This window comes from Chiloscyllium plagiosum, unplaced genomic scaffold (genome assembly GCF_037043375.1).
Source record: "Chiloscyllium plagiosum isolate Xiang-an unplaced genomic scaffold, Cpla_swu_hap1 HiC_scaffold_1, whole genome shotgun sequence".
NCBI classification, from domain to species: Eukaryota; Metazoa; Chordata; class Chondrichthyes; order Orectolobiformes; family Hemiscylliidae; genus Chiloscyllium; species Chiloscyllium plagiosum.
Window position 1 is genome coordinate 141,387,133 of NW_028270139.1, and position 24,723 is coordinate 141,411,855.

General features: G+C 41.1%; 1 protein-coding gene across 1 annotated transcript in view; it reads right to left on the bottom strand.

The window, feature by feature from the left end:
* The window catches only part of st3gal5 (ST3 beta-galactoside alpha-2,3-sialyltransferase 5), a 57,707-nt gene extending 34,228 nt beyond the window's left edge, over window positions 1-23,479 (bottom strand). The window contains exons 1-4 of the mRNA XM_087977045.1: window positions 23,448-23,479; window positions 20,760-20,840; window positions 4,482-4,602; window positions 2,317-2,660 (exon numbers count right to left, since the gene is read on the bottom strand). Coding sequence (XP_087833171.1) covers window positions 2,317-2,660; window positions 4,482-4,602; window positions 20,760-20,840; window positions 23,448-23,479 — 578 coding nt within the window. The remainder of the gene's footprint in view (window positions 1-2,316; window positions 2,661-4,481; window positions 4,603-20,759; window positions 20,841-23,447) is intronic.
* Window positions 23,480-24,723: the final 1,244 nt, after the last annotated feature.

The window sequence follows — 24,723 nt, forward strand, 5'->3', positions numbered from 1 at the left end:
CCTGATACCAGGAGGAGGAAAAATGTTTCAACTTATTATTAGGAACATGATAGCGGGGACGAAGAAAATCTTAAATTATTAACAGCACAGAGTTGAGATATATTTATTAATATACTGTCACTGTTACCCAGGTACAGTGAAAAGTATACAATGTCACCATTCTCTGGTGCCATCTTGGATTACTGAATAAATTATATAAATTATAAAATTCTGAATAAATTGATATTACTGAAACGGCTTCAAAAGTTCAGCTTTCCCGCTCTGTAAGCTTTAGCCTCTCTGCTCCTCCAATCGTCGCTGTCTGACATTATCCCCATAGTCCTGGCAATGTGTTATTTTTCTGGTAGCATCATCACTTCTGTGTCCGCCGTCTCCTAGCTAGAGACAGTCATGCCACCTCTGATGCGGGACATCGACCAATGGGTCCTGGCTTGGAGTCTACTGATAGGTTCATCTGCTGATGCCACCAACAAAGATGGAGTGGGGCTAGAGATCGCGGGGCCCTGGCCTCCCACAAGAGGACATCAGAAAACAGCCCCAAGGCAACCAAAAGCCATAAAAACATCATCAAGCTACTCAGCTCAAAATTCAACAATGAAGCAGTGTGGATGCATCTGGACCATGAGTGATTGAGCCCCCTGCTCAGGAGCAGTTATCTGCTGACCCCACCGCCATCTTGCTAGAGTCCATTATAAAAGATTCAACTGCAGAGCACTTGGAAATTAGCGACAAGATCAGAAAGTGTCAGCATGGATTTATGAAAGGAAAATGGTGCTTGATATTCCTACTGGAAGTTTTCAAGAATGCAATCAGTAGAGTTGAAAAGGGGGAGCCAGTGGGCATGGTTTATTTGGACTTTCAGATGGCTTTCAATTAGGTCCCAAGAAAGAGATTAGTATGTAAAATTAGTGTATGGGATCAGGGTAGTGTACTGACATGGAAAGACAGCAAACAAACAGTTAAAATAAATAGGTCTTTTATCAGGTGGCAGGTAATGGTAACTAAATGGAGTAATGCTGGGATCAGTGCTTGGACCCAGCTATTCACTGTGCATATATTTTATGATTTAGAAGAGGGAATTAAATACAATATCTCCAAACTTGTAGCCAACACAAAATTGAACAGGAGGGTAAATTGTGAGGATGCTGCAATGATGCTTCAGTGTGATTTGGACAAGTTGACCACGTTCTCAAATGCATGGCAGATGAAGTATAATGTGGATGTACGCAAGGTTATCCTCTTTCATAGCAAAGCTAAAGGTCATTAACTGGATGGTGAGAGTTTGGAAAGGTGAAGGTGCAACGTGACCAGAGTGTCCTTCTACACCAATCACGAAAAGCATACAGTTGCAGCACTTGAGAAAATAAGGTAAATGGTATGGTGGTCTTCAAACAGAATTTGAGTAAGGAGCAGAGAAGTCTTGCTGCGAGGATACCTGGAGTATTGCATGCAGCTTTGGTCTCCTTATCGTAGGAACGATGGCTGACTATGGAGGGAGAGCAAAACTGATTCCTGGGATGGCAGGACGGATATATGGTGAGAGACTGACAGGACAATATTCACCACAGTTCAGGAAAATGATCACAGGACTTCACAGAAACCTATAAAATTCTAACAGGGCCAAACAGGGTAAACACAGTGGGAGTCCAGAACCAGAGACCACTGTTTAAGCATTGGAGTAAGCCATTTATTACAGAGATGAAGGAAACGTCTTCACCCAAAGTGATGAGTCTGTGGAATTCTTTGCCACAGAAAGCAGTTGAGGTCAAAATATTTAATGTTTTCAATGGGTTAGATGTAGTTCTCAGGGTTAAAGGGATGAAGGGGTATGAGGAGAAAGACAGAAAAAGGTACTGAGTTGGATGATCCATTATGATCACATTAACTAGTCCAGTAGATGCAAAGGATCAAATGACTGCAACCACTCCTCCTCCCACCCTCCCTCCCTCCTGTAAAAATGCTATCCCTTACCCCTAATTTCTCTGCCTTCGCCACATCTGCTTCCAGGATGAGGGATTCCACTGCAAGAGTACTAGGTTGGAATCACGTGATTCTATATAACAAATCTGTGTGCCATTTAATAATCAATATTAACAATCTTTGAATTAAACTTTCTAAATTTCATCGAAAAACTGGTAACATTACATTTAGACACATTGAGGCAAAAACTGGTGCAGATATGATGGGCCAAATGACCTCATCTATACTGCAATAATTCTGGCAGCCTACAAAAAACAATGTCTTTCAAATATTAAGTTATTTGAGAAAGGTTTCCTTGTGTATGATCAATGTGCATAAGTAGGATATATTCCATACCTGATAACAACATCAAATCTATTCAAATAAGGTCCAAGACCTAATCCTCGCAATATTCCACCATTTCCCAAGACAATACAGCGCTTGCAGCTCTCACTTTCTAGTTCTTCTGGCAGAGATATTGTGGGCATGACATCCATGATCTGGTGAAGACGATTTTGGTGAGTGTTAAAACCAAATGGAGTATTATACTTGAATACGGATTCTCGTAAAATGGAATTCCTGTCCAGGAAAGGGCGCATGTTGATGTCATATTTTTGAGGAAACAAAATATTCATCTCTTGCTGGACATAAGACTTACGACATTTTTGTCCTAACACCTTTGCAGCATATCTCTGGGCATTCTATAAAAGAACAAAAAAAAGTAATTAATCTAAGAACTTAAGAAAATCAGAAATAGGAACAAGAATATGTTCTTCAACCTGATAACACTTCTCTCACTGCCTATCCGTTTGTGTTCTGCAAGGGCAACTCAACTCCTGAATTAATTATAGCCTCGGTTCAAACATAGGCAAAAGAGCTTTACTTCGAGAGGTGAAATGGCAGTGACTAACCTTGACATCTTTGGCTGCATGCGACTGACTGTGACATCAAGATGACTCAGCAAAAGTGGAGTCACCATAAATCAGAAAGAAAATTCTTCCACTTGAAGAAAACTTTTCCATTCATTGGAGTCATACCTGGCATGAAGGAAGATGGCTGTGGTTGAAGGTAGTCACCTCAGCTCCAGAACATCTTAGAATCACAGAATCCCTACAATGTGGAAGCAGGCCATTCAGCCCATCGAGTCCACACCAACCTTCTGAATAGCATCTTACCTAGATCTATCCTCTGACCCTATCCCTGTAACCCTACATATCTCATGGCTAATCCACCTAACCTAAACATCCTTGGACACTGCAGGAAATTTAGTGTGGACAACCCATCTAACCTGTACATGTTTTGACTGTGGGAGAAAAGTGAAGCACCCAGAAGAAATTCCTGCAGACACAGGGACAACGTGCAAATCCACACAGACAGAGTCATCCAAGGGCAGAATCTAAGCCGGGTTTCCGGTGTTGCGAGGCAGTGATGCTAACATCCCATGAATAAACTAAAAACACCAATATATTTAATTGAACTGACTCCAACTTCTGGGATGGAAAATCTTATAGCTTCTTTCACACATCTAAGTTTAAACGTACTTTGCTTCAAATAACCTTTTCAGGTTTTATTTAAGGAGAATATCAGTAAACCTCTCACACTAAGATAATTAGCATACACAATTTCACTCATCACCCTTTGTCAAAAGTACTGCTTTACACATCCATCTTCAACCAAGAGCTTGTACAGAACAGTTCAAAATCAGAACTAAAACATGAAGGTCTCACTCTTGTTAAGCTATGAATGTTACTCCTAAGCTTCAAAAAAAATGTCCAGAAATTTCTAACAGAAACCTTGATATACAATTGTTTACCTTGTTAGATAGTAAATACTTCTAACATACACAAAAACTAATTTGGACTGAAGGCTATCACAACCTGTTTAAAATGAAATCATTTGATCTCCAGCATCTGCAGTCCTCACTTTCTCCTAAAATGAAATCACCATGGCTACTGAAATACGCAGACTCACAAAAACGTACTATTTCAAAATCCAAACTTCTTCAAATCTAAACAAGGTTAATAACTGCTATTTCAGCTATGACACAGCTTTAGCTGTGGTACACATCATTTGGCACAGTCCTGCCCACCATTGGGTTAATACCAGCAATGACAGTATAAAGTATTTTATCTGGTTATTAAATGAACATTTAAGGCTATTAACTGGCAGTAGGATGGGAAGGTCAAGAATAGGAATTCCTGCATGAAAAACCTACTTACAAAGGGACAGCAAGGTTCAGGTAGTCCACCATCCACACTACTTACATGGCCTCCTGGTCTCAAAGCTCACTACTGGGAGGTCACACTTTTCCAACAATAAAACTCAGAATCTTGCTTGATGCCCATCTCAAACAAAACCTTGACAATATATTGATTACTTGAGACCACTTATTTAATGTGGGATGTCAACATAAAACGTACTGCAGAATTTTTCAGGATAATTTTAAAACATGATATCTGAAGAGGCCACACAAAAGGTTATATACATTTTGAAAATGGCAAACATATTCCAAAAGCACTCACCTCTATTTTTTCTACATTCACAATGTATAAGCTCCATATATCACCATTCAAAGAATGTGGAAACAGAAACGTGTTGAGAATTCCAAGAATAATGTAAGACAACACAATCACAATCGTGAACCTACAAAAGACAAAACCATAACCAATTAAATAAATATCTGCATTCATAATGTTAGATGAATATCCGCTGCTTTTCTCAGAAATTTAGTGAGTGGATTGTTGTAATTGCATGCTTACTTGCACAACATATAATCGCACTTCCAAGACTGGTAAATGAAGTAGGTTCCATTTATCTGAAGGCAAAAGTGAAGACTGCAGATGCTGGAAACCAGAGTTTAGATCAGAGGTGCTGGAAGAGCACAGCAGGTCAGGCAGCACAGAGGAGCAGGAAAATTGACGTTTCGGGCAAAAGCCCTTCCAGCACCACTCTGATCTAAACTCCATTTATCTGAAATCTTTTTTTTTTAAATTCCTTCTCAGTGTGGGTATCACTCTGCATTTGTAGTCTCCTCTACATTAAGGAGAGACAGACAGCAGACTGGGCTTTGCAGAATACCTATGTTCCATCTGCAGAAGTCACCCTGAGCTTCCAGTTACCTGTCATTTCAACACATGTTTTCTGGCCAACGTCTGTCTCAAGCTTTGCTGGAGCACTGAGCAAGCCTAACACAAGCTGGAAACACAGCACCTCAGCTTCCACTTGCAGTCTCTTGGACTCAATATCAAATTCAAAATTTTGAAAGTTTGTGCACCTAACCCCATGTCCTTTTCCTTACTCCAACATGCACACACCAAGCCTTGTAAACATATATGCTGCTATCACAAACAACTTATTGTTAGCCACTAATGGTTCCAATTAGCAGCTATTTGTTCTCCTAGGCTGAGAGGAAGAGAAGATAGCAACAAGATTTGGATGTCCTTGAATACCATTCACTGAATGCAAGCATGTAATGGGGGAGGAAAATAGTATGTCAACTTTCAGTGCAAGAGGATGAGGACAGAGTAAGGATGTCTTGCTAAGACCAAACCTGGAGACTCATCATCCAAAGATGTTCTGGTAATGAAGGGAGTTCAACGAAGTTTTACCAGAATGGTTTCTGGAAATTCAGGACTGATGTGAGAAGAGTTACTTGATCATTTAGGACTATATTCACTGGAGTTCAGAAGAATTGGGTGGGATGGTCTTACAGAAGATTATAAAATCCTAACAGGACTGACAGGATAAATGATTACCAGAGTATCCATAAACAGGGGCGACAGTCTAACATACAGGTAGGCCATTTATGACCAAGATGAGGAGAAATTTCTTTACCAGAGAGTGGTAAGCCTGAGTAATTTTCTGACGTGTGGAATTTGAAGTGCTTGTAATTAAGATTTAGCATCAGTTTCTGTTAAAGAATGTTATTAAGCAAGAAAATGTGTAGGAGTAGAACACCATCTTAGAAAGTGATCATACACATCTGAGTGTGGAGGACAAAGGAAATAAAGTAAAAACTAAGTGTTGTGTTCAGATCTGCATACAATGTGACACTGCACGCAACAGGCGAACATTTATATAGACAGTGGGTAAGCCTTTAGAGTTTTACATTATCATATGGTATTATGTTAGATGACCATTGAAGGCAGTAAATTAGAAGCAAACAGAAGTCTTCAATTGGGTAACCGTTTGGCAGTTGAGGCAGCTAAGGCAAAAGTCGCAACAAGACCAGAGTATCAGATAGCAGCAGTTGCAGCAAGGCAGTCACAAGAAGCCCTGAGCATCAGGTCATAGCAACTTCAATTGTACCAAAGGAAATAAATATAGTACATTTAAAAAATGACACAAAATAAAAAAAGTGGTGGGAAGAACAATACGTGCCAATGGGAAGGATGATAGCATTAAGTTGTATTCAGCAAAACCTCACAAAAATTATCACCGAAATGGACAAAACAGGAGGGATGTCAAGGTAGGCATAAATGGAAAGGTAGGAGCGGTCGTTTGGAATGGGAAGAAACTTATCAAAACACTGTCAACAATGCCTGGTGGGTGCCCAAAATAACCAGGGAAGATAAGTCAAGGTCCATATATCACAATATCCCAGACCCAATAGCCAATGACAACAATCAATTTCACAGGGTCCCACCCAATGAAACAGGAAAAAAAAGTTTGAACACCGAGGGCCAAACGGCCAGTTCTATGTTGTGCCAACCTTTTATCCTACCCTACGATCAGACTAACCTACATACACTTCACTGTACTAATCTTCCATATGCCTATCCAAGAATCGCTTAAATGTCCCTAATGTATCCAACAGTTCAGTTTGGTAAATGCTGCCTAATTCAAGGGAGCTTATCCTGCACAAGACTATGGTTGAGAGTGTGTTGTTGGAAAAGCACAGCAGGTCAGGCAGCATCAGAGGAGCAGGAAAATAGGCTCTGGTCTGAAATGTAGATTTTCCCGCTTCTCAGATGTTGCCTCACCTGTTGTGCTTTTCCAGCAACACACACACAGCTCTGATCTCCAGCATCTGCAGTCCTCACTGTCTCCTATGCAAGCACCATGTGTGACTGAATATTAGAAGAGGTAGTCTGAAGATGAAGGCCACTTTTGGAATTGTGTGCAATTCTGGTCTCCTTCCTATCAGAAGGATGTTGTGAAACTTGAAAGGGTTCATAAAAGATTTATAAGGATGTTGCCTGGGCTGGAGGATTTGAGCTAATAGGGAGAGGTTGAATAAGCCAGGGCTGCTTTCCCTGGAGCAGAGGCTGAGGGGCCAACCCCCCATCTACAGAATCCATCTCCCAGGCCCGCTGTCAAGGAAAGACCGCCAGTATTCTCAAAGATCCATCCCACCTTGACAATGTTTTACTACAACCTCTACCATTGGGGAGAAGATACAGAAGCCTGAACATGCAGCCAAGTCTTTGGCACCACAACTGGCAGTAAAGCAGGGGGTATGGCAAAGTCAAAGTGAGCAATTGTGATGGGAACAGCCTAGTCAAGGGCACACACAAGCATTTCTGCAGCCACGAGCAAGTTTACAGGATGGTATGTTACCTTCCTGTTGCCAGAGTCAAGGACATCTAGAAGCAGTTGCAGCAATTGCTCAAAGGCGAGCACAAGTGGCCAGAGGTTATTATACACATTGACACCAAGGATGTACACAGAAAAAGGGATGAGGTCCTGCAGAGTAAATATAGGAATATAGGAAGTTAAACAAGAGGTTAAAAAGAAGGTCCTCAGGTACTAATCTCCGAATTACTCCTGGTGCCACATGCTAACGAGAGGAGGAATAGGAGGATAGGGCCAAGAACTCGTGGCTGAGGAGCTGGTGAAGGAGCAGGGATTCACATTTTTGGATTATTGGGATATCCTCTGGGGCAGAGGTGCACCCCTCTTGTACAGGTCACTGTACAAGAGGGCACCAGTATCCTGAAGAAGGGATTATGCCCGAAACGTCAATTCGCCTGCTCCTTGGATGCTGCTTGACCTGCTGCGCTTTTTCAGCAACACATTTTTTTCGGCACCAATATCCTGGCGGAGAGATTTGCTAGAGTTACTTGGAGGGATTTAAACTAGTTTGGCAAAATGGGTGGGTCCCCAAACAGTAGTGAAATGAAAGAGAGGGTTGAGGCCAGTACAGAAGTTAAAGAGAGCAAGTTAAATAGAAAAAGCACAGCAAGTCAAGTAGCAGAGAAGGGGAGTCAACTGCCCTGCTCCTCTGATGCTGCTTGGCCTGTGTTTTTTCCAGATCAACTCTGACCCTCCAACATTTGCAGTTCTCACTATCTCAAAGTTAAATAGAAAAGGCAAACAACAGCATGTCAGGAACGAGGGAAGACTGATTAAACTGCATTTCTTCCAAAGCAAGAGGCCTGATATTTAAAGCAGATGAACTCAGGGCACGGGTGGGAACATGGGACTGGGATATCCTAACTATTACGGAAACACAGCTGAGGGAGGGACAATACTGGTATCTCAATGTTCTGTGGTACAGATGCTACAGAAAGGAAAGAATGGGACGCATGAGAGGTGGGGGGCATGTGGCATCTTCATTGCAGAAAAATCACAGCAAAGGGGACATTCCTGAGGGACTATCCAATGAGGGTATATGGGTGGTAGTGAGATATAAAAGGAGAAAGTGAGGTCTGCAGATGCTGGAGATCAGAGATGGAAATGTGTTGCTGGAAAAGCGCAGCAGGTCAGGCAGCATCTATGGAACAGGAGAATCGACGTTTCGGGCATTAGCCCTTCTTCAGGAATCTTCGACGTTTCGGGCATTAGCCCTTCTTCAGGAAAGATGATCACTTTGATAGGACCTCAATGGTCAGCTGGAAATTGAGGAGCAAATATATAGGGAGATCACAGATAGATGTTTAAGAATAACATGGCTATAATAGGAGGGAAATTTAGCTTTCCAAACAAAGATTGGGGCTGCGTAGTATTAAGGGCTGGGCTGGGAAAGAATTTGTTGAGTGTTCAGGAAAGATTTCTCAATATGTAGAAGGCCCTACTTCAGAAGGGACAAAACTCAACATCTTTTTAGGAAATAAAGCAGGGCAAGTGACTGAGGTGTTAGTGGGGGTGCACTTTGAGACCAGTGACCATCATTCTATTAGCTTTAAAATTGTTATGGAAAAGGCTTGGTCTGATCCACAATTTAAAGTTTAAATTGGAGCAAATCCAATTTTGATGGTTTTAGACAGGAACTTTCAGAAGTTGATTTGGGGAGGCTGTTTGCATGTAAAGAGACATCCAGAAAGTGGAAAGCTTTCAAAAACAAGAGTTCAGAACCAGCATCTTCCTGTTAAAGTGAACAGCAAGACTGATAGTGAACACTGGATGACCAGAGATGTCGAGTCTCTGGTCAAGAAAAAGGAGGCATATGCCAGGGATAGACAGCTGGCATCAAATGAAATAGGGAGTATGTTAGTACACTTATGAAGGAAATCAGGAGAGCAAAAAGGAGTCATGAGATAGCTTTGGCAGATAAGGTAAAAGGAAAATCCAAAGACAATCTACATGTATATTAAAGTGCAAAAAGGTGTAGTGAGAAGATACTGCCCCTTAAAGATCAAGGAGGTCATCGATGTGTGGAGCCACAGGAAATAGTTGAGATCCTAAAATATTTCTCGTTAGTATTTACTGTGCAGAGAGACATGGAAGCTCGGGAACTAGGATGCAAATAAAGATGCCCTAAAAAGTGACTATATTATAGAAAAGGTGGTGCTGGTGATCTTAAAATGCATAAAAGTAGATAAATCCCTGGGAAGTGAACAAGTATACCCCAGGACTTTGTGGGAAGCGAGTGAAGAAATTGCAGGGCGCATCTCAACAGATATTTGTATCATCGACAGACACACAGGCAAGGTGGCGGAAACCTGGAGGATGTTTAATGTTAAGAAAAGCTGCAAGGAAAAGCCAGGTAACTACAGAACAGTGAGCCTAACATTAACGTTAAGTAGTTGGAGGGGATTCTGACAGAGAGTATCTACATCCATTGGGAAAGGCAAGGACTGATCAGGGATAGTCAGCATGGCTTTTTGTGCATGGGAAATAGTATCTCTCAAATTTCATTGAGTGTTCTGAAGAGATGACCAAGAACATAGAGGTGTACAAAGTTAAAAATCACAACACCAGGTTATAGTCTAACAGGTTTATTTGGAAGCACTAGCTTTCGAAGCGCTGCTCCTTCATTCAGTGGTTGTGGATAGTGAGGTAAAGATTGTCTACATGGCCTTTAGCAAGGCCTTCGATAAGGTACCACACAATAAGGTTAGTTCATATGGAATCCAGGGAACAGCTAGCCTGTTGCAACAAAATTGGCTTGATGGTAGGAGAAAGACAGTGGCGGTAGTGGAGGGTTATTTTTCAGACAGGAGGCTGTAACCACCATTAGTTGACTAGGTTGTTTCACACTTTTATGGTTGTTCATGGACCACCTTCATTCACCCTCACTTTGAGATGTTTTCCCTAATGTTCACAAGAATGTGGATAAATATTTGCTGGCAAGATTACCCTAACCCACTGAGACACAATACAGCATCAAGTGGGTGGCGCGGTGGCATAGTGGTTAGCACCGCTGCCTCACAGCGCCAGAGACCTGGGTTCAATTCCCACCTCAAGCAATTGTCTGTGCAGAGTTTGCACATTCTCTGAGTGTCTGCGTGGATTTCCTCCGGGTGCTCCGGTTTCCACCCACAGTCCAAAGATGTGCAGGTTAGGTGAATTGGCTATGCTAAATTGCCTGTAGTGTTAGGTGAAGGGGTAAATGCAGAGGAATGGGTCTGGGTGGGTTGTTCTTCAGAGGGACGGTGTGGACTGGTTGGGCCGAAGGGCTTGTTTCCACAACTGTAAGTAATCTAATCTAATCTAATTTAAAAATCACAACACCAAGTTATAGTCCAAAAGGTTTATTTGGAAGTACTAGGTTTCGGAGTGCTGCTCCTTCATTAGGTAGCTGTGGAGCAGCTGTATTTCCAAATAAACCCGTTAGACTATAACCTGGGGTTGCGTGCGATTTTTAAACTTTGTCCACCTCCACATCATAGCTACCAATTTAAGAGGAGGGAGGCTGCAATTGTACAAGGTGTTGGTGAGGCTGCACCTGGAGTATTGTACGCAGTTCTGGTCTCCTTGAGGAATAATTTACTGGACTTTGGAAGCAGTGCTGATTCCAGAAATGAGGGGGTTACCGTATGAGGACAGGTTGAACTGCCTGGGACTGTACTCGCTAGAATTTTAAAAGGATGAGAGGGAACCTTACAGAAACAAAACTATGAAAGGGATGGACAAGATAAAAGCAGGCAAGTGGTTTCTACTGGTGCATAAGACTAGGACTAGGGGACATGGACTCAAGAGTAGGGGGAGTAGATTGCGGACAGAGAGGAGGAGGAGGACCTGCTTTTCCCAGACAGTAGTGAATCTATGGAATTCTCTGCCTAAGGAAGCAGGACAGGCAGCTTTATTAAATATATTTAAGATACAGTTGGATGGGTTTTTGCACGTTAGGGGAATTAAAGGTTATGGGGATAATGTAGGTAGGAGGAGCGGAGATATTGGATAGATCGGCCATGATCTTAATGAATGGGCCAAATGGCCTACTCCTGCTTCTATTGTTATGAAATCTTTTGAAGTTCCTTCTAGTGTCAGAACTATGCATTCATATCTGCTATATGTTATGGTCAGTTATACATGGCCTCTTCTGCTATAGTTGGTATATTGGTGGTCTCCTGAATGATGACAATGTTGAACTCCACGCACATCAGAAGACTTATTATCGTCAGCCCACTTATATCTAACAGGTTGTGGTTTCCATTCAAACTTGTTATATTTGTATATACCAAAGAAAGAAATAGACACTTGTAGGTTGTATCGTTTACTCGCAACAATTCAGATGTACATTCAAGATTCTCCAAATTTTGCACTTGCTCACCTGGCAATTTTAGTTGTGAGCATATTTAAATTTTCTTTCGACAAACATCCTATTTGACTTGGTGTACATGTCAATCAGGAGGGACAACTTGTTTGCTTCTGGCTAAAGACCTTTTCACTTGGAACCATTACTGTGGTCTATCTGGTTGCGGACCTTATGTGGTTGCTCTTATGCAATTCTCTGGCATGCTTGCTGTTGTTACTGCCAGTATATGTACATAGATTGCATATTATTGTAGCCTCTGGTCACATCTAGAAATGTCTGACTCCAACATTTAGAGTAAAAAAAGTTGGCATATTCTTTGAAGGTCAGTCAGCTCATCCACAGAACATCATTGCAGATGGGCCTTAGGATCATGACCTTACTCAACTCCCTTCAGCTGCTTAATCAGTAAGCTTCCCATCAAGTCTGCCAGGATCTCAATAATTAGCAGAGCAAACTCAATGGACCAACCGGCTTACTTCTCCTCCCACACTTTATGGTCTTACTGTAAAATCAAGAGTGGCAGTATTCATGGATTATTGCACAATATTCAGGTTTGGGTTGATAAGGAGCAATTAATATTCATGTCATGCAATGACCATCTCCAACAAGAGATCCAGTTGTCACAAAATGGAATTGCCATCACCAAATCCCCCACCATTAACACCCTAGGAGTTACTATTTACTAGACACTGCTCACAAAGGCAGTGGCTAAAAGATGCAGCAAAACAATATTTTCAGTCCCAAAATCAAGGGTCCAGCACTTTAGCTTAAATTCAGGAGAAAGGGGAGACAGCAGGAGGCTCAGGATCAGGACCCATCACTTCTGCTTCAACTCAGACAGGGAAGTTCAACAGCTACAGTTTCTGGGAATTATTGATTAAGAAAGAGAAAAGAAAAGCAAGCATTGACAGGGAAGTTGGGGGTGCTGATTAGCCTGAGAATTTTTTAAAAATGCACTTTTGGAAGAAGGAATTAACTAGAAATAACAGGAATAAGTAGCGAAAGTCAGGGCTAATACAATAAAGTAACATAATTAAGCAAAATAGGGCAAGGGAAGTAAAGTTAGTTAAGGAATTAAGTTTAATGGTATAATTCTATTTTAAAAAAAAGAAATTAACTAAGGGGTGTAAGGGAAGCCATGGCAGCAGGGGTCATGCTCATGACATGCTCCTCTTGTACTATTTGGTAAATCATGAAAATTTCAGTTGCCCCTGGTGACGATGTGTGCAGGAAATGTATCCTTCTACAGCTGCTGGCTAACTGCATTCAGAGACGGAACTGTGGGTGAACTCACTGTGGAGCATCTGTTATACTGTTTATGTCATGGGTAGAACATACAGTGAGGTGATCATATCATAGGTGGAGACTGAACAGACAAATGAAAAAGGTGACTACAAGGTAGAGTAGTGAAAGGCAAGTAAAACAAGAGTCCACTGTAGCCACGCAAAAAGATTCTCCAGGATAGCATGTTGCTTTCCAGGTGCCAGAGTCAGGGAAGTCACTGGATGGATGGAGAACATCCTGAAGGCATACTGACAAGACATTACCGTACATATCAGTAACAACAACATAGGCGATGAAAGGGATAAGGTCCTGTCAGCAGAATTTAGGAAGTAGATTTGTGTTACAGGTAAACAAGATAGTCAAGGGCCATTTAGCATGCTTGCCTTCATTGCTCAGACCTTTGAGTATAGAAGTTGAGATGTCATATTGAGGTTATTTGTGAGGCTTCTTCAGGAGTACTGTGTGCAGTTCTGGTTGTCCTGTTATAGGAAGGATATTATAAAACTGGAGAAAGTTAAGAAACATTTACCAGGAAGACATTGGTTAGGCCACTATCGAAATAAGGTGTTCAATTCTGTTTTCCCTGCTACAGGAAGATGTTGTGAAACTGAAGAGGGTTCAGAAAAGATTTACAAAAGGACATTGCCAGGATTTGAGGGTTTGGGCTGTAGTGAGAGGCTGAATAGGCTGGGGCTATTTTCCCTAGAGTATCGGAAGCTGAAGGGCAACCTTATAGAAGTTTACAAAATAATGAGGAGCATAGATAGGGCGAATAGCCAAGGTCTTTTCCCCAGGGTACTAAGGGCACTGGTATAAGGCGAGGGAGTCAAGATATAAAAGCGACCTAAGAGGCAACCTTTTCACAGAGTGGTGCATGTATGGAATGAACTACCAGAGATGGAGGAGGAGGTTGGTACAATTTCAACATTTAAAAGGCATCTGGATGGGCATGTGAACAGGAATGTTTTAGAGGGATATGGGCCAAATGGGACAAGATTAATTTAGGATATCTGGTCAGCCTGGACAAGTTGGAACAAAGGCTCTGTTTCCATTCAGTACAGCTCCATGACATCTGGAATTGAATTATTAAAACAGGCTGAATAGGCTGGGACTTCTTTCACTGAAGTATGGGAGGTTGAGGGACGATCTCAAGGAGGTTCATAAAATCATTAGGGGCTTAGATATGGTGAATAGCAAAGGTCTTTTTCCTGGGGTGAGTGAGTTAAAAACTAGGGGACATAAGTTTAAAGGAGGGTCAGTGGACTTGTTGGGTCCAAGGGCCCATTTCCACGCTGTAGAGAATCTAATTTAATCTGTTGAATGAACTGCCAGAGGAAGTGGTGGATGCAGATACAATTATTTGTTTAAAAGACATTTGGATAAGTACATGAATAGGAAAGGTTTGGAGGTATATGAACTAAATGCAGGCAGGTGGGACTAGTTTAGTTTGGGAATATGGTCAGCATGAACTAGTTGGACCAAAGGGTTTGTTTTCACACTGTATAAATATTATGAAAGCAAGGTACTACGTATTGTATCTGATAACTTCCAGTGCCACGTGCTAGTGAGTTTAGAAATAGTGGTTCATCCCAATGAATGCATACCAGAGAAATGGTGCAGATTTCTGAGGCACTGGGACCATCTGGGGACAATGGAACCTCTGCAAAGTGACAAGTTGCACATGAACCAGCATGGGACCAGGTTTCCTTGTTAAGGGGCCAGGCAAGACACAAGGATGTTTAGTATAGTTGGATAGTACTTATTTTAATGAGGCATGTCTGACAAACAAGGCAGATGACTTGGAAGAGTAGTTGATAAATTTCAGAAGTGGAGAAGTAATAGGGTAGTAATGAATTTCAACTTCCACAACATTAATTAGGGTAGTCATGGTGCAAAAGATTTAGAAAAAAAGTCTCTTAAAATGCATCCAGGAGAGCTTTTTAAGCAAGAATGTAGAAGGCCCTACAAGACATGGGACGGCCCTGGGCTTAAATTTACGTAATGAAAACAGGCAAGTGGTTGAAGTATCAGTGGGGGAATATTTTGCAGACAGCAATCATAACTCCCCTAAATTCAAGGCTGCTACAGAAAAAAACAAGGGTGGACCTGAAATAAAAAAAGTTTTAAACTCTGGGATGGCCAACTTTAATAAGATCAGATATAATTTGACCAGAATGGATTGGGAACAGATACTTCTAGACACATCTATGTCAAGGGGGAAGAGTACAGTGTCAACATGTTTCAATAAAGGTGAGGTCAATAAATCCAGTGAACCCCAGATAGAGGGCTATATAGTATCCAAGATTAAAAGGGAGGCCTATGGCAGAAACTGAGGGCTAAAACAGCAAAACCCTTGAAAAGGTATACAATGTGCAAAGGGGAACTTATATATAAAAAAAATGAGAGCAAAACATGGCATGAAAAGGATAATGGCAGGTTAAAATAACTTAGGATTTTCTAAGTACATTAAGGATAAAAGGATCATAGTAGTAATTTGGTCATGGAGCCTAAGGACATCGGTGGTGTCCTAAAATGAATAATTGTCTGTGTTCACTAGTGAGGGGGACACTGTGGGTATAAAAAAAAAGAGAAAGAATGTGATATAATTCAAGAAATTTGTACAGACAAAACAGATGTTCTGAGTGGTCTGGCAGGCTCAAAAGTAGATAAAAACTTCAGGGTGAAAAGCTGTTGAGAGGGGCAAAGGAGGAAATAGGAGAGACACTGGCAATAATTTTGAATTCCTTTCTGGCCATGGGACAGGTTCCATAGTATTGGAGGACAGTCAACGTGTTCTGTTATTCAGGATGGACAGACAGACGGACAGAAATAGAGAGATAAACCACGAAACTATAGGCCAGTCGGCCTAACCAGTGCTAGGGAAATTACTGGAAGTAATTTTGGAGGGACAGAATTAATCTGCATTTGGAGAAGCAGGAACTAATTAAAAACAAGCAGCATGGTTGTATTTAGAGGAGGTCGCAGCTGACCAAACTGACTGAATTTTGCAAAGAGATGAGGTGGTGTGTAGTTGAGGCCAATGCATTTGAAGTAGGCTATTTGGACTTCAGCAAGGCTTTTGATAAAGGTCCCACAAAGGAAGGTGATTGCAAAGTAAGAGTTAATATGATCCAAGGAAATTTAACGAATTAGATCCAGATTTGGCTGAATGGCAGGAGGCACAAGGGAACAGTGCAGGTGAGAGTTTGTGACTGGAAGCCTATGTCCAGCAGGATCAGTATCAAGGACTTCCCTATATGTGCTGCATATAACATTTAGACTTGAAACTAAGTTCATGTATGATATGAAAATTTGAATGATGGCACATAGTGAGATTAATGGAGAATATATATGGGCTCATCAGATGGGCTGATTAGTGACAAATGGAATTCAATCCAGATAAGTGTGAGGTTTAGATTACTTAGTGTGGAAACAGGCCTTTCAGCCCAACAAGTCCATACTGACCCTCCGAAGAGCAATCCACCCAGACCCATTCCCCTACATTTACCCCTTCACCTAACATTACGGGCAATTTAGCATGGCCAATTCACATAACCTGCATGTCTTTGGACTGTGGGAGGAAACCGGAGCACCGGAGGAAACCAATGCAGACACAGAGAATGTGCAAACTCCACACAGACAGTTGCCTGAGGCGGCAATTGAACCCGGGTCTCTGGCGCAGTGAGGCAGCAGTGCTAACCACTGTGCCACGTGATGTACTCAGGCAAAATAGCAAAGGCAAGGAAGTGCATGATAAATGGTGGACCTTAGAAAGCACCAAGAATCAAGGATCTTGGTTTTGAAGTCCACAAAGATAGCAACGACAGGTAGAATAAATGATTAAAGCAACATATGGAATATTTACCCTTATTAGCCAAAGAGAGTGTTTAGGAGCAGGAAGATTATGCATGAAACTGTATAAACTGTTGTTTGGGCAACAGTATAAGTATTGTGACTGAACTAGAGAGAGTGCAAAGCAGATTTAGTAGAATGTTGACCGGGCTATCATATTTTAGTTATGTAGAGAAAAAAAGATAATCTTCTCTGCTTTAAGAAAAGCAACCTCAATCTGAGTTGGTGTGGGTGGTGGTGGAAGGAGGAGAACATACATAAAAGATGCATAAAAGTACAGGGACAACAGTAGAGTAGATGCAAAGAGAACTTGGCCGTTAATGGAGGGAATGCAAGGAATTTCTAACTCCCCCACCCCACCCAGAGGGTCGTGGGAATCAGGGAACTCCCTTGAAAGGGTTGTTGAGGCAGAAGCCCTCATAATACTAAGGCAGTATTTAAAGAAATGTGGCATCACGGAGCCCTAACAAAACTGAAGTCAATGGCAATCAAGGCAAAACTTCTACACTGAATGAGTCATATCTACTACAAAGGAAGATTGTTGTGATTGTTGGAAGGCAGTTAACTCAACTCCAGACCATCTCTTCAGGACTCCCTCAGCATGGTACCCTTGGCCGAACCATCTTCAGTTGTCTCAAAGTCCTTCCCTCCATCAAAAAGGTCTGACGTGGGGAGTTTGCTGATGCCTGGCATTGGTCTCTTCAGATACTGAAGCCATCCATGTTCAAGTACAGCAAGAACTAGACAGAATCCAGGTTTCGGCTGACAAGTGGCAAGTAACACTTGCATCACTGAAATGCCAGTCATTGACTATCTCCAGCAAAAAAAGAATCCAACTGTTATTCATAATACTTTATGATGTTACTGTCACCAAATCCCTGACTGTCAAGATCCTTTTGACAGGGGAAGTCACCAACTACCAGAAATTTAAATGAAACAGCCATAAAAGAGCTTTAGGAACAGGTTAGAGGTAAGGCATCCTGAAATAAGTAAAATCTGCAATCTCTGCCATCTAGAAGAAGGACAAAAAATATGGGAGTTAATAAAGTGGGATGCTAGAAAAAGCACAGTAGGACAGGCAACATCTGAGGAGCAAGAGTCAACGTTTCAGGCTTAGCCCTTCAGGAACACCACCACCTTTGAGTTCCCTTCCAACCACCATCCTGATTCAGTGTCACTGGGTCAAAATTCTGAGATCTGTTGCTAACAGCATTGCAATTGTCACTACACTCACAAGGACTTCAACAGTTCAAAAATGCAACTGTACAATGACATTAATTGCTGGTTCTGGCATGCATGCATCTCATTGTAGCCATTTTACCATTGCTGCTCAGCATCACCAGCAAGGCAAGAGGGAAATCTCACTCCAGCTGCCCATTCCTTTCAAAGATGATGCACGCAGGCACCCAGGTGGAGGTGGACCCACACACAACCCTCAGAGGTTTCCTCTCTACACATTCCAGGGGTACCCTGCACCACCACTTCCACTTCTCAATGGAAAAGATTAGTAGCACACCAGACCTTCAGACTCAGAAGGCAGAGGTGATCATTAATGAGACCTTGCTGGGGAAGCTGAAAAATCTGAAGTTGGATGAAATCGCTCGGATGGACTACACCCCAGAGTTCAGAGGGAGATAATTGAGGAGATTGTAGAGGCATTGGTTGCTATCTTTCAGGAATCACTAGAGTCAGGAAGCATCCTGGATGTCTGGAAAATGGCTAATTTAACACTTGTTTAAGAGTTTGAGGGAGACAGAAGTCAGGAAACTGGTTAGCCTGGTGCTGTGCGCAAAGCTTTAGAGTCCATTATCAAGAATGAAATTGCAGCATATTTGGAAGTGAATAGCAAAATAGGGCTAAATCAGAATAGCTTTGTCAAAAGGAAATCAAGCCTGACAAATCTGTTAGAAGAGGTAATGAGCACGTTAGACAAAGGAGAGCCAGTAGACGTGAGCTATGATTTCCAGAAGACCTTTGACAAGGTGCCACACAGAAGGCTGCTAAAAAAGATAAGAGTCCTTGTGTTAGGGGCAATGTACTGGCATTGATAGAGAATTGGCTGACTGGGAGAAGACAGTATTATACATTAACAATCTGGATGAAGGCACTGATGCTAAGTTTATAGATAACACAAAGATAGGTGGAAGGACAAGTAGTGCTGAGGAAGTGGGGAGGCTGCAGAAAGACTTGGAAAGGCTAGGAAAATGGGCAATGAAGTGAGAGATGTGGGAAAATGTATGATTAAGTAGGAAGAAGACGTATAGAGTATCTTCTGAACAGGGGAAGGCTTCAAAAATCTGAATCACTAAGGGACTAGAGTGTTTTAGTTCAACATTCTCTTCAGGTTAGCATGCAGGTTCAGTTGGTAATTAGGAAGGCAAATGCAGTGTTAGCATCCGTTTCAAGAAGGCTAAAATACGAGAGCAGAAATGCATTTCTGAGGCTGTATAAGGCCCTGGAATTGTGTGAACAGTTTTGGTCCCCATATCTATAAGAGGATGTGCTGGCCTTGGAGGGGGTCCAAAGGAGGTTTATAAGAATAATCCCAGAGATGAAGGGGTTGCCCTAGCAGGAGGGTTGAGGACTCTGGGATTGTACTCTTTTGAGTTTAGAAGGATGAGTTGGGGGGTGGTGGGGAATCCATTACAGAATGACAGAGGCCTGGACAGAGTGGATGTGGAGATGTTTCCATTAGTAGAAAACACTAGGACGAGAGGGCACAGCTTCAGATCGAAAGGACAACCCTTTTGAACAGAGAAGAGGAATTTCTTCAGTCACAGTGTGGTTAATCTGTGGAACTTGTTGTCACTGATGGCTGTGGAGGCCAAGTCACTACGTGTTGATAGACAGGTTCTTTATCTCGAATAACAGGATCAAGAGTTATGAGCAGAAGGCAGGAGATTGGGGGTTCCATAGATTCCATAAAATTCCTACAGTGTGGAAACAGGCTATTTGTTCTAACAAGACTATACCGACCCTCTGTTTAGCATCCCACCCAGACTCACCTCCCTATCAGAGCCCTGCATTTCCCAATCCACCTAACCAGTACATCGTTGAACTGTTGGAGAAAACCTGAGCACCAAGGGGAAACCTACAGAGACACGGGGAGAATGTGAAAACTCCACTCAGGCAGTTGCTATAGGCTAGCATTTGGTCCCTGGTATTGTGAAGCAGCAGTGCTAACTATTGAATTCCAATGTCGCCCGGTGAGAAACATATCAGCCATGATCAAACGATAGAACAAATTTGATGAGACGAATGGCTCAATTCTGCTTTCTATGGAAGCTTGAGTGAGGAAGCCGTGCCTGCTCCTGGGTAGGATCACCTCTATATATCTGGGCTTTCCAGCCACAAACACTCGAAGGGTTGACTGTCCAAATCTTTCAGGCCTCAGGAGGTATTGTTAACAGCAACATTTATTGCCAAAAAAGGGTTCTATCTGCTGTTGCCATTAAACAGAGGCCACTTGTCTTTGCAACAAAAAATAATTGAGAGATCTTACCCAACTCACATCCTGGAACTGATCACCAGTTAGGAGCAAGAAGCCAGACAAAACCTAACGCTCAATGTGATGTTTCTTCCAGTCAACATCCTCATCTTCGCCTTCAGAAGTCTACATCACTTTCCCAGCTGCTGTGTCTACTCAACTTGTTCAGGGGTCAGCATGCCAGGAACATATAGCACATTCCATCTGGAATGTATTGCAAGGCTCTGCCAGGGCAATCCAAGTATCAAACCTCACCTTGAGGAGCCTGGCAGCCTCTGGTGTAACTTGCAATCCACCTCAAACAACAGCTCTGGTCTCCCAGTATGGCATCCAGTCCTGAAAACAAGTCAGGAACTTGAGAATGATCAAATATATAGGAATCACAACAGCAATGCTGACCTCCAAGATGTGGTATCGATGATTACAGTCGAACTGGCCATTAATAAGAATGAATTTCACTAAAATTAATTCAGCAACAATATGGCACTCAACAGTCTTTATTTCCCTGGGTGAAGTTAGTAATGTTGACTTCATCTGTGGCACTGAACTCTCAGTGTGAGGAAACAAAAGTATGAATGGAGAAGGAGAAAAGTTAGCAAAAGAAAAAATTACCTTAGAGGAGGCAGTTTAGTGATATTCCTATACCAGAGGATAAAACCCTGTAAAGTTTATTTTGAAGTGGAGAATATTTTAATGCAGGCATACATGTAAAGGCTCCAAACATCTATCTGGTTTTCAAGACTGGCAGTTGAAATCAGTGTTATTCTATTGAGGTGTTGGGAAAATATGTTTTCTGGTGAGTACTGTACACGGTGGTGCTTTTAGATACTGTACAGAGGTATCTTGAGAGGTGCAAGGGAGTTTTGTTTCAAATTAAGTGGAGTGTAGGTTGACACTTTAAAAATCATTGTGTGCTTTACACCTAAATAACATAGTTAATTCGATTTCTTTTGCTTCATAAACTTCTGTTTTATTGTGAAGACTATATCTGCTTCAGTAAGATACCACTTTGTTAAAACCAAATCATGGTATCTATCAAGCTAGATTCAGCCTAGAATCTGACTTGCCTGGTGATAATTTCAGCTGCAGACTAATCTATCCTACACCACAGATTTCATGCTCAGGTGTTGAGAGATAGAGAATTAGTTAATTTAGGAATATAATGAATAGGAATTTAGGATTAGAGATATGTAACTGCACAGTGTGAGTCTTTAAAAACAAAATTCAAGTTTAGTAGCTTCTTCACAAAAGCAACATTGATTGGAAAACATTTCTGCTAACAATGCAAGTTTTTAAACAAGATATTAGATGTATTACCAAATATACATATCTTACATTAGAGTTCCTTTGAAAAGTTTAGCTTTCCTCATTTTTCCAGTCACTGGCATTTATTACAGGAAATTATACTGCAGTTTCTCAGTGGTCCAGTAATATTTCAAAAAAAAAAAATAGCTGGAAAGAAAGCAAATAATTTACAATGAGACAAGGGAAAAATCTGCAATCTGGAACAAATTTCAATATCTAAAATTCAGCTTGGCAATATTACTCAGTATCATTTAGCTTAAATATTTGAAATCACAGCCAAAGTGACTATAAGCATCAGTCAGTCAGTCAATAAATCTACATAATAGTTTAGAGATATTTCATATTTCTTGCCAGAATAAAAAGCAGAATATATTACTGTATCTATGCAAACATAGTGAAGTTTATCAGAATAAAAATAACATGGAATTTCCAATTGAACTATAGGGATACATTAAAATTTCATGTTTATGGAATTGTATACGGCAATAAATATTTAACTGAAAAATAGTACAGTCAGTTCTGATGCAACACATGTTTCTCTAACGCAAATTAGCTTTAATGCAATTGAAGAATTTAGACTTATTTGTAGAATGTAAACTTTCCTTACCTGTAATGACTATAATGATATTCTGGCCCCATTAGATAAAATGGGGTGGCTATCACTCAATTTTCTTAAAACACGAGATTTCATGAGAATGGAACTATCACGTTATATCAGAATCAATTGTACATTTCTAGGAATTGAGAGAATGTAAACTTCTACCATCACTACTATGGCTTTTCTACTGGAAAGAATGTCCTGGTTCAAAAACGGTGCATAAAGTTAAAGTTAATCTGCAAGATCAGCAGATCGATATTTCCAAAAACCCGTAGGAGTGAAAATTGGCTGCTTTTTTAGTATTCCTTTCTCACCATTTTGGAAATGTAGAATTGATGTGCTTGGAGAACCACACCATTCTGAAAAGCCATTGGATTCAATTTTAACACACTTTCTCCACAGATACTGCCAGACTGAGTTTCTCCAGAAATTTCCGTTTTTTTTTGTTCCTTGATTCTATTCCCACTAAACAGTTGATCATCTAACTTTCCATTCTCACTCCTTGTTAATCTAAAACTGTAAACAGCTCTCACACCCCAAGGTTTTACCCTTCTTCCTTTTAAGTCCATCAATGCTCCTATCCTCAAAAGAATAATCCTCAACTTCACCATCATGACAAACCACTGTTCAACTCTACCTCCTTTTATTTTCCTTGAACATGTTGTCATGTTTCCAACCTGTCCTTAACTTCTCTGGAATTCAATATCTGAATCCCTCCAATCAAGTTTCCACTCCTGTAAAAGTATCAAATAGTTCTCAAGGTCAAATGACATCCTGTATGACTTATCAAGATAAACATTTCTGATCATCCGTCACAACCCTTGTCAATCTTTTCTGTGATTAAGCAACCCTATAACAGTGAAATTCTGCGGAATAACTCTTGCCCTCACCGTCCTCTTCTTCCACGACAGAAAATAAGAAGTTTTGAATGAATGGAAATGCAAAAATAAAAAAATGATTAGCTGGAATACTATACCAAGGATAGGCGATATGGCCTAATGATATTATCGCTAGACTATTAATTCAGAAACTCAAGTTACCTTTCTGGGGATCGAGGTTCAAATCCTGCCATGGCAAATGGTGGAATTTGAATACGAACAATCTGGAATTAACGTCTGTAATGATAGCTATGGAACCATTGTCAATTATCAGGAAACCCATCTGGATTCACTAATGCTCTTTAGGGAAGGAAATCTGTTAAACTTTACCTGGTCAGCTTATATATGTCTCCACATTAACGTGGCTGACTCTTCACTGCCCTCTGGGCAATTAGGAATGGGCCATAAATACTAGGTTAGCCAGGACAGCCACATCCCGTGGAACGAAAAAATTTTATTGTGCAATGAGACAGGATTAATTAATTAGCTTCGTTAAGATGCTCCTTGGTGAAAATACAATAATTGAATTCTATAGTTTCACAGAAAAAGATTGCAGATAATTTTCTACTTAAATAAAAGGCTGCAAAAAGGTTGTTTCCCCACTATGGGAGAGTCTAGGACCGAAAGTCATAATCTCAGAATAAAGGTGTCACACACATTTAAGTTGATGAGAAGGAATTTCTTCTCTCAGCAGCTTGTGAATTTGAAGAATTCTTCACCATACCACAAGCTATTGAGGCTGGGTGGCTAAGTATACTCAAATAGGGCATAGGTAGATTTTTTAATCAGTAAATTAATCAAGGCTAGAAAGTGGAGTTGAGGGTTATCATATCAGCCATAATCTCATCGAATCTGCACCAATGAGCTGAATGGCCTACTTTGCTTCGACATTTTATGATCTTTATAATTCTGTTTGCCTCTGCACAGATGCTGCCAGACCTGCTGAGTTTCTCCAGGATGCATTTTTTTTAAAATGGTAACATGAACAAGTGAATAGTTTACTTAAAACATTGACGGCTATTGCCTGAAGTAACAAGAGTAAATGATAATTTTAAACCAAGAAAATAGATTCTTAGATAGGGCCTTATATTTAACCTTTTGCATTACATCTTGATTCAAGTGTCTGCGTTTCTACAATTGCATTTAAACACCACTTTTAAAATATTTATCAAAAAACTACACGTAAAATGGATACTCTAGTTAACATACTGGCAAATAACCTTATCAGGAAGGTGGGGGATGAGTGAGTGAGTGCAACTGCGTGAAAGAGAGCGAGCGCATGCAAAAGCGAGACAGTGCGAAAGTGAGCAAGACAAAGAGTGCGCCCTGGCCTTAAAATCCTCAACCTAGGGAAAATACAACTACCATTAACCTTATCAATGTGATCCAAAATTCAAAGAACTCTGTACCTGAACCCCTCAAACTCTCTGTTCTGCAA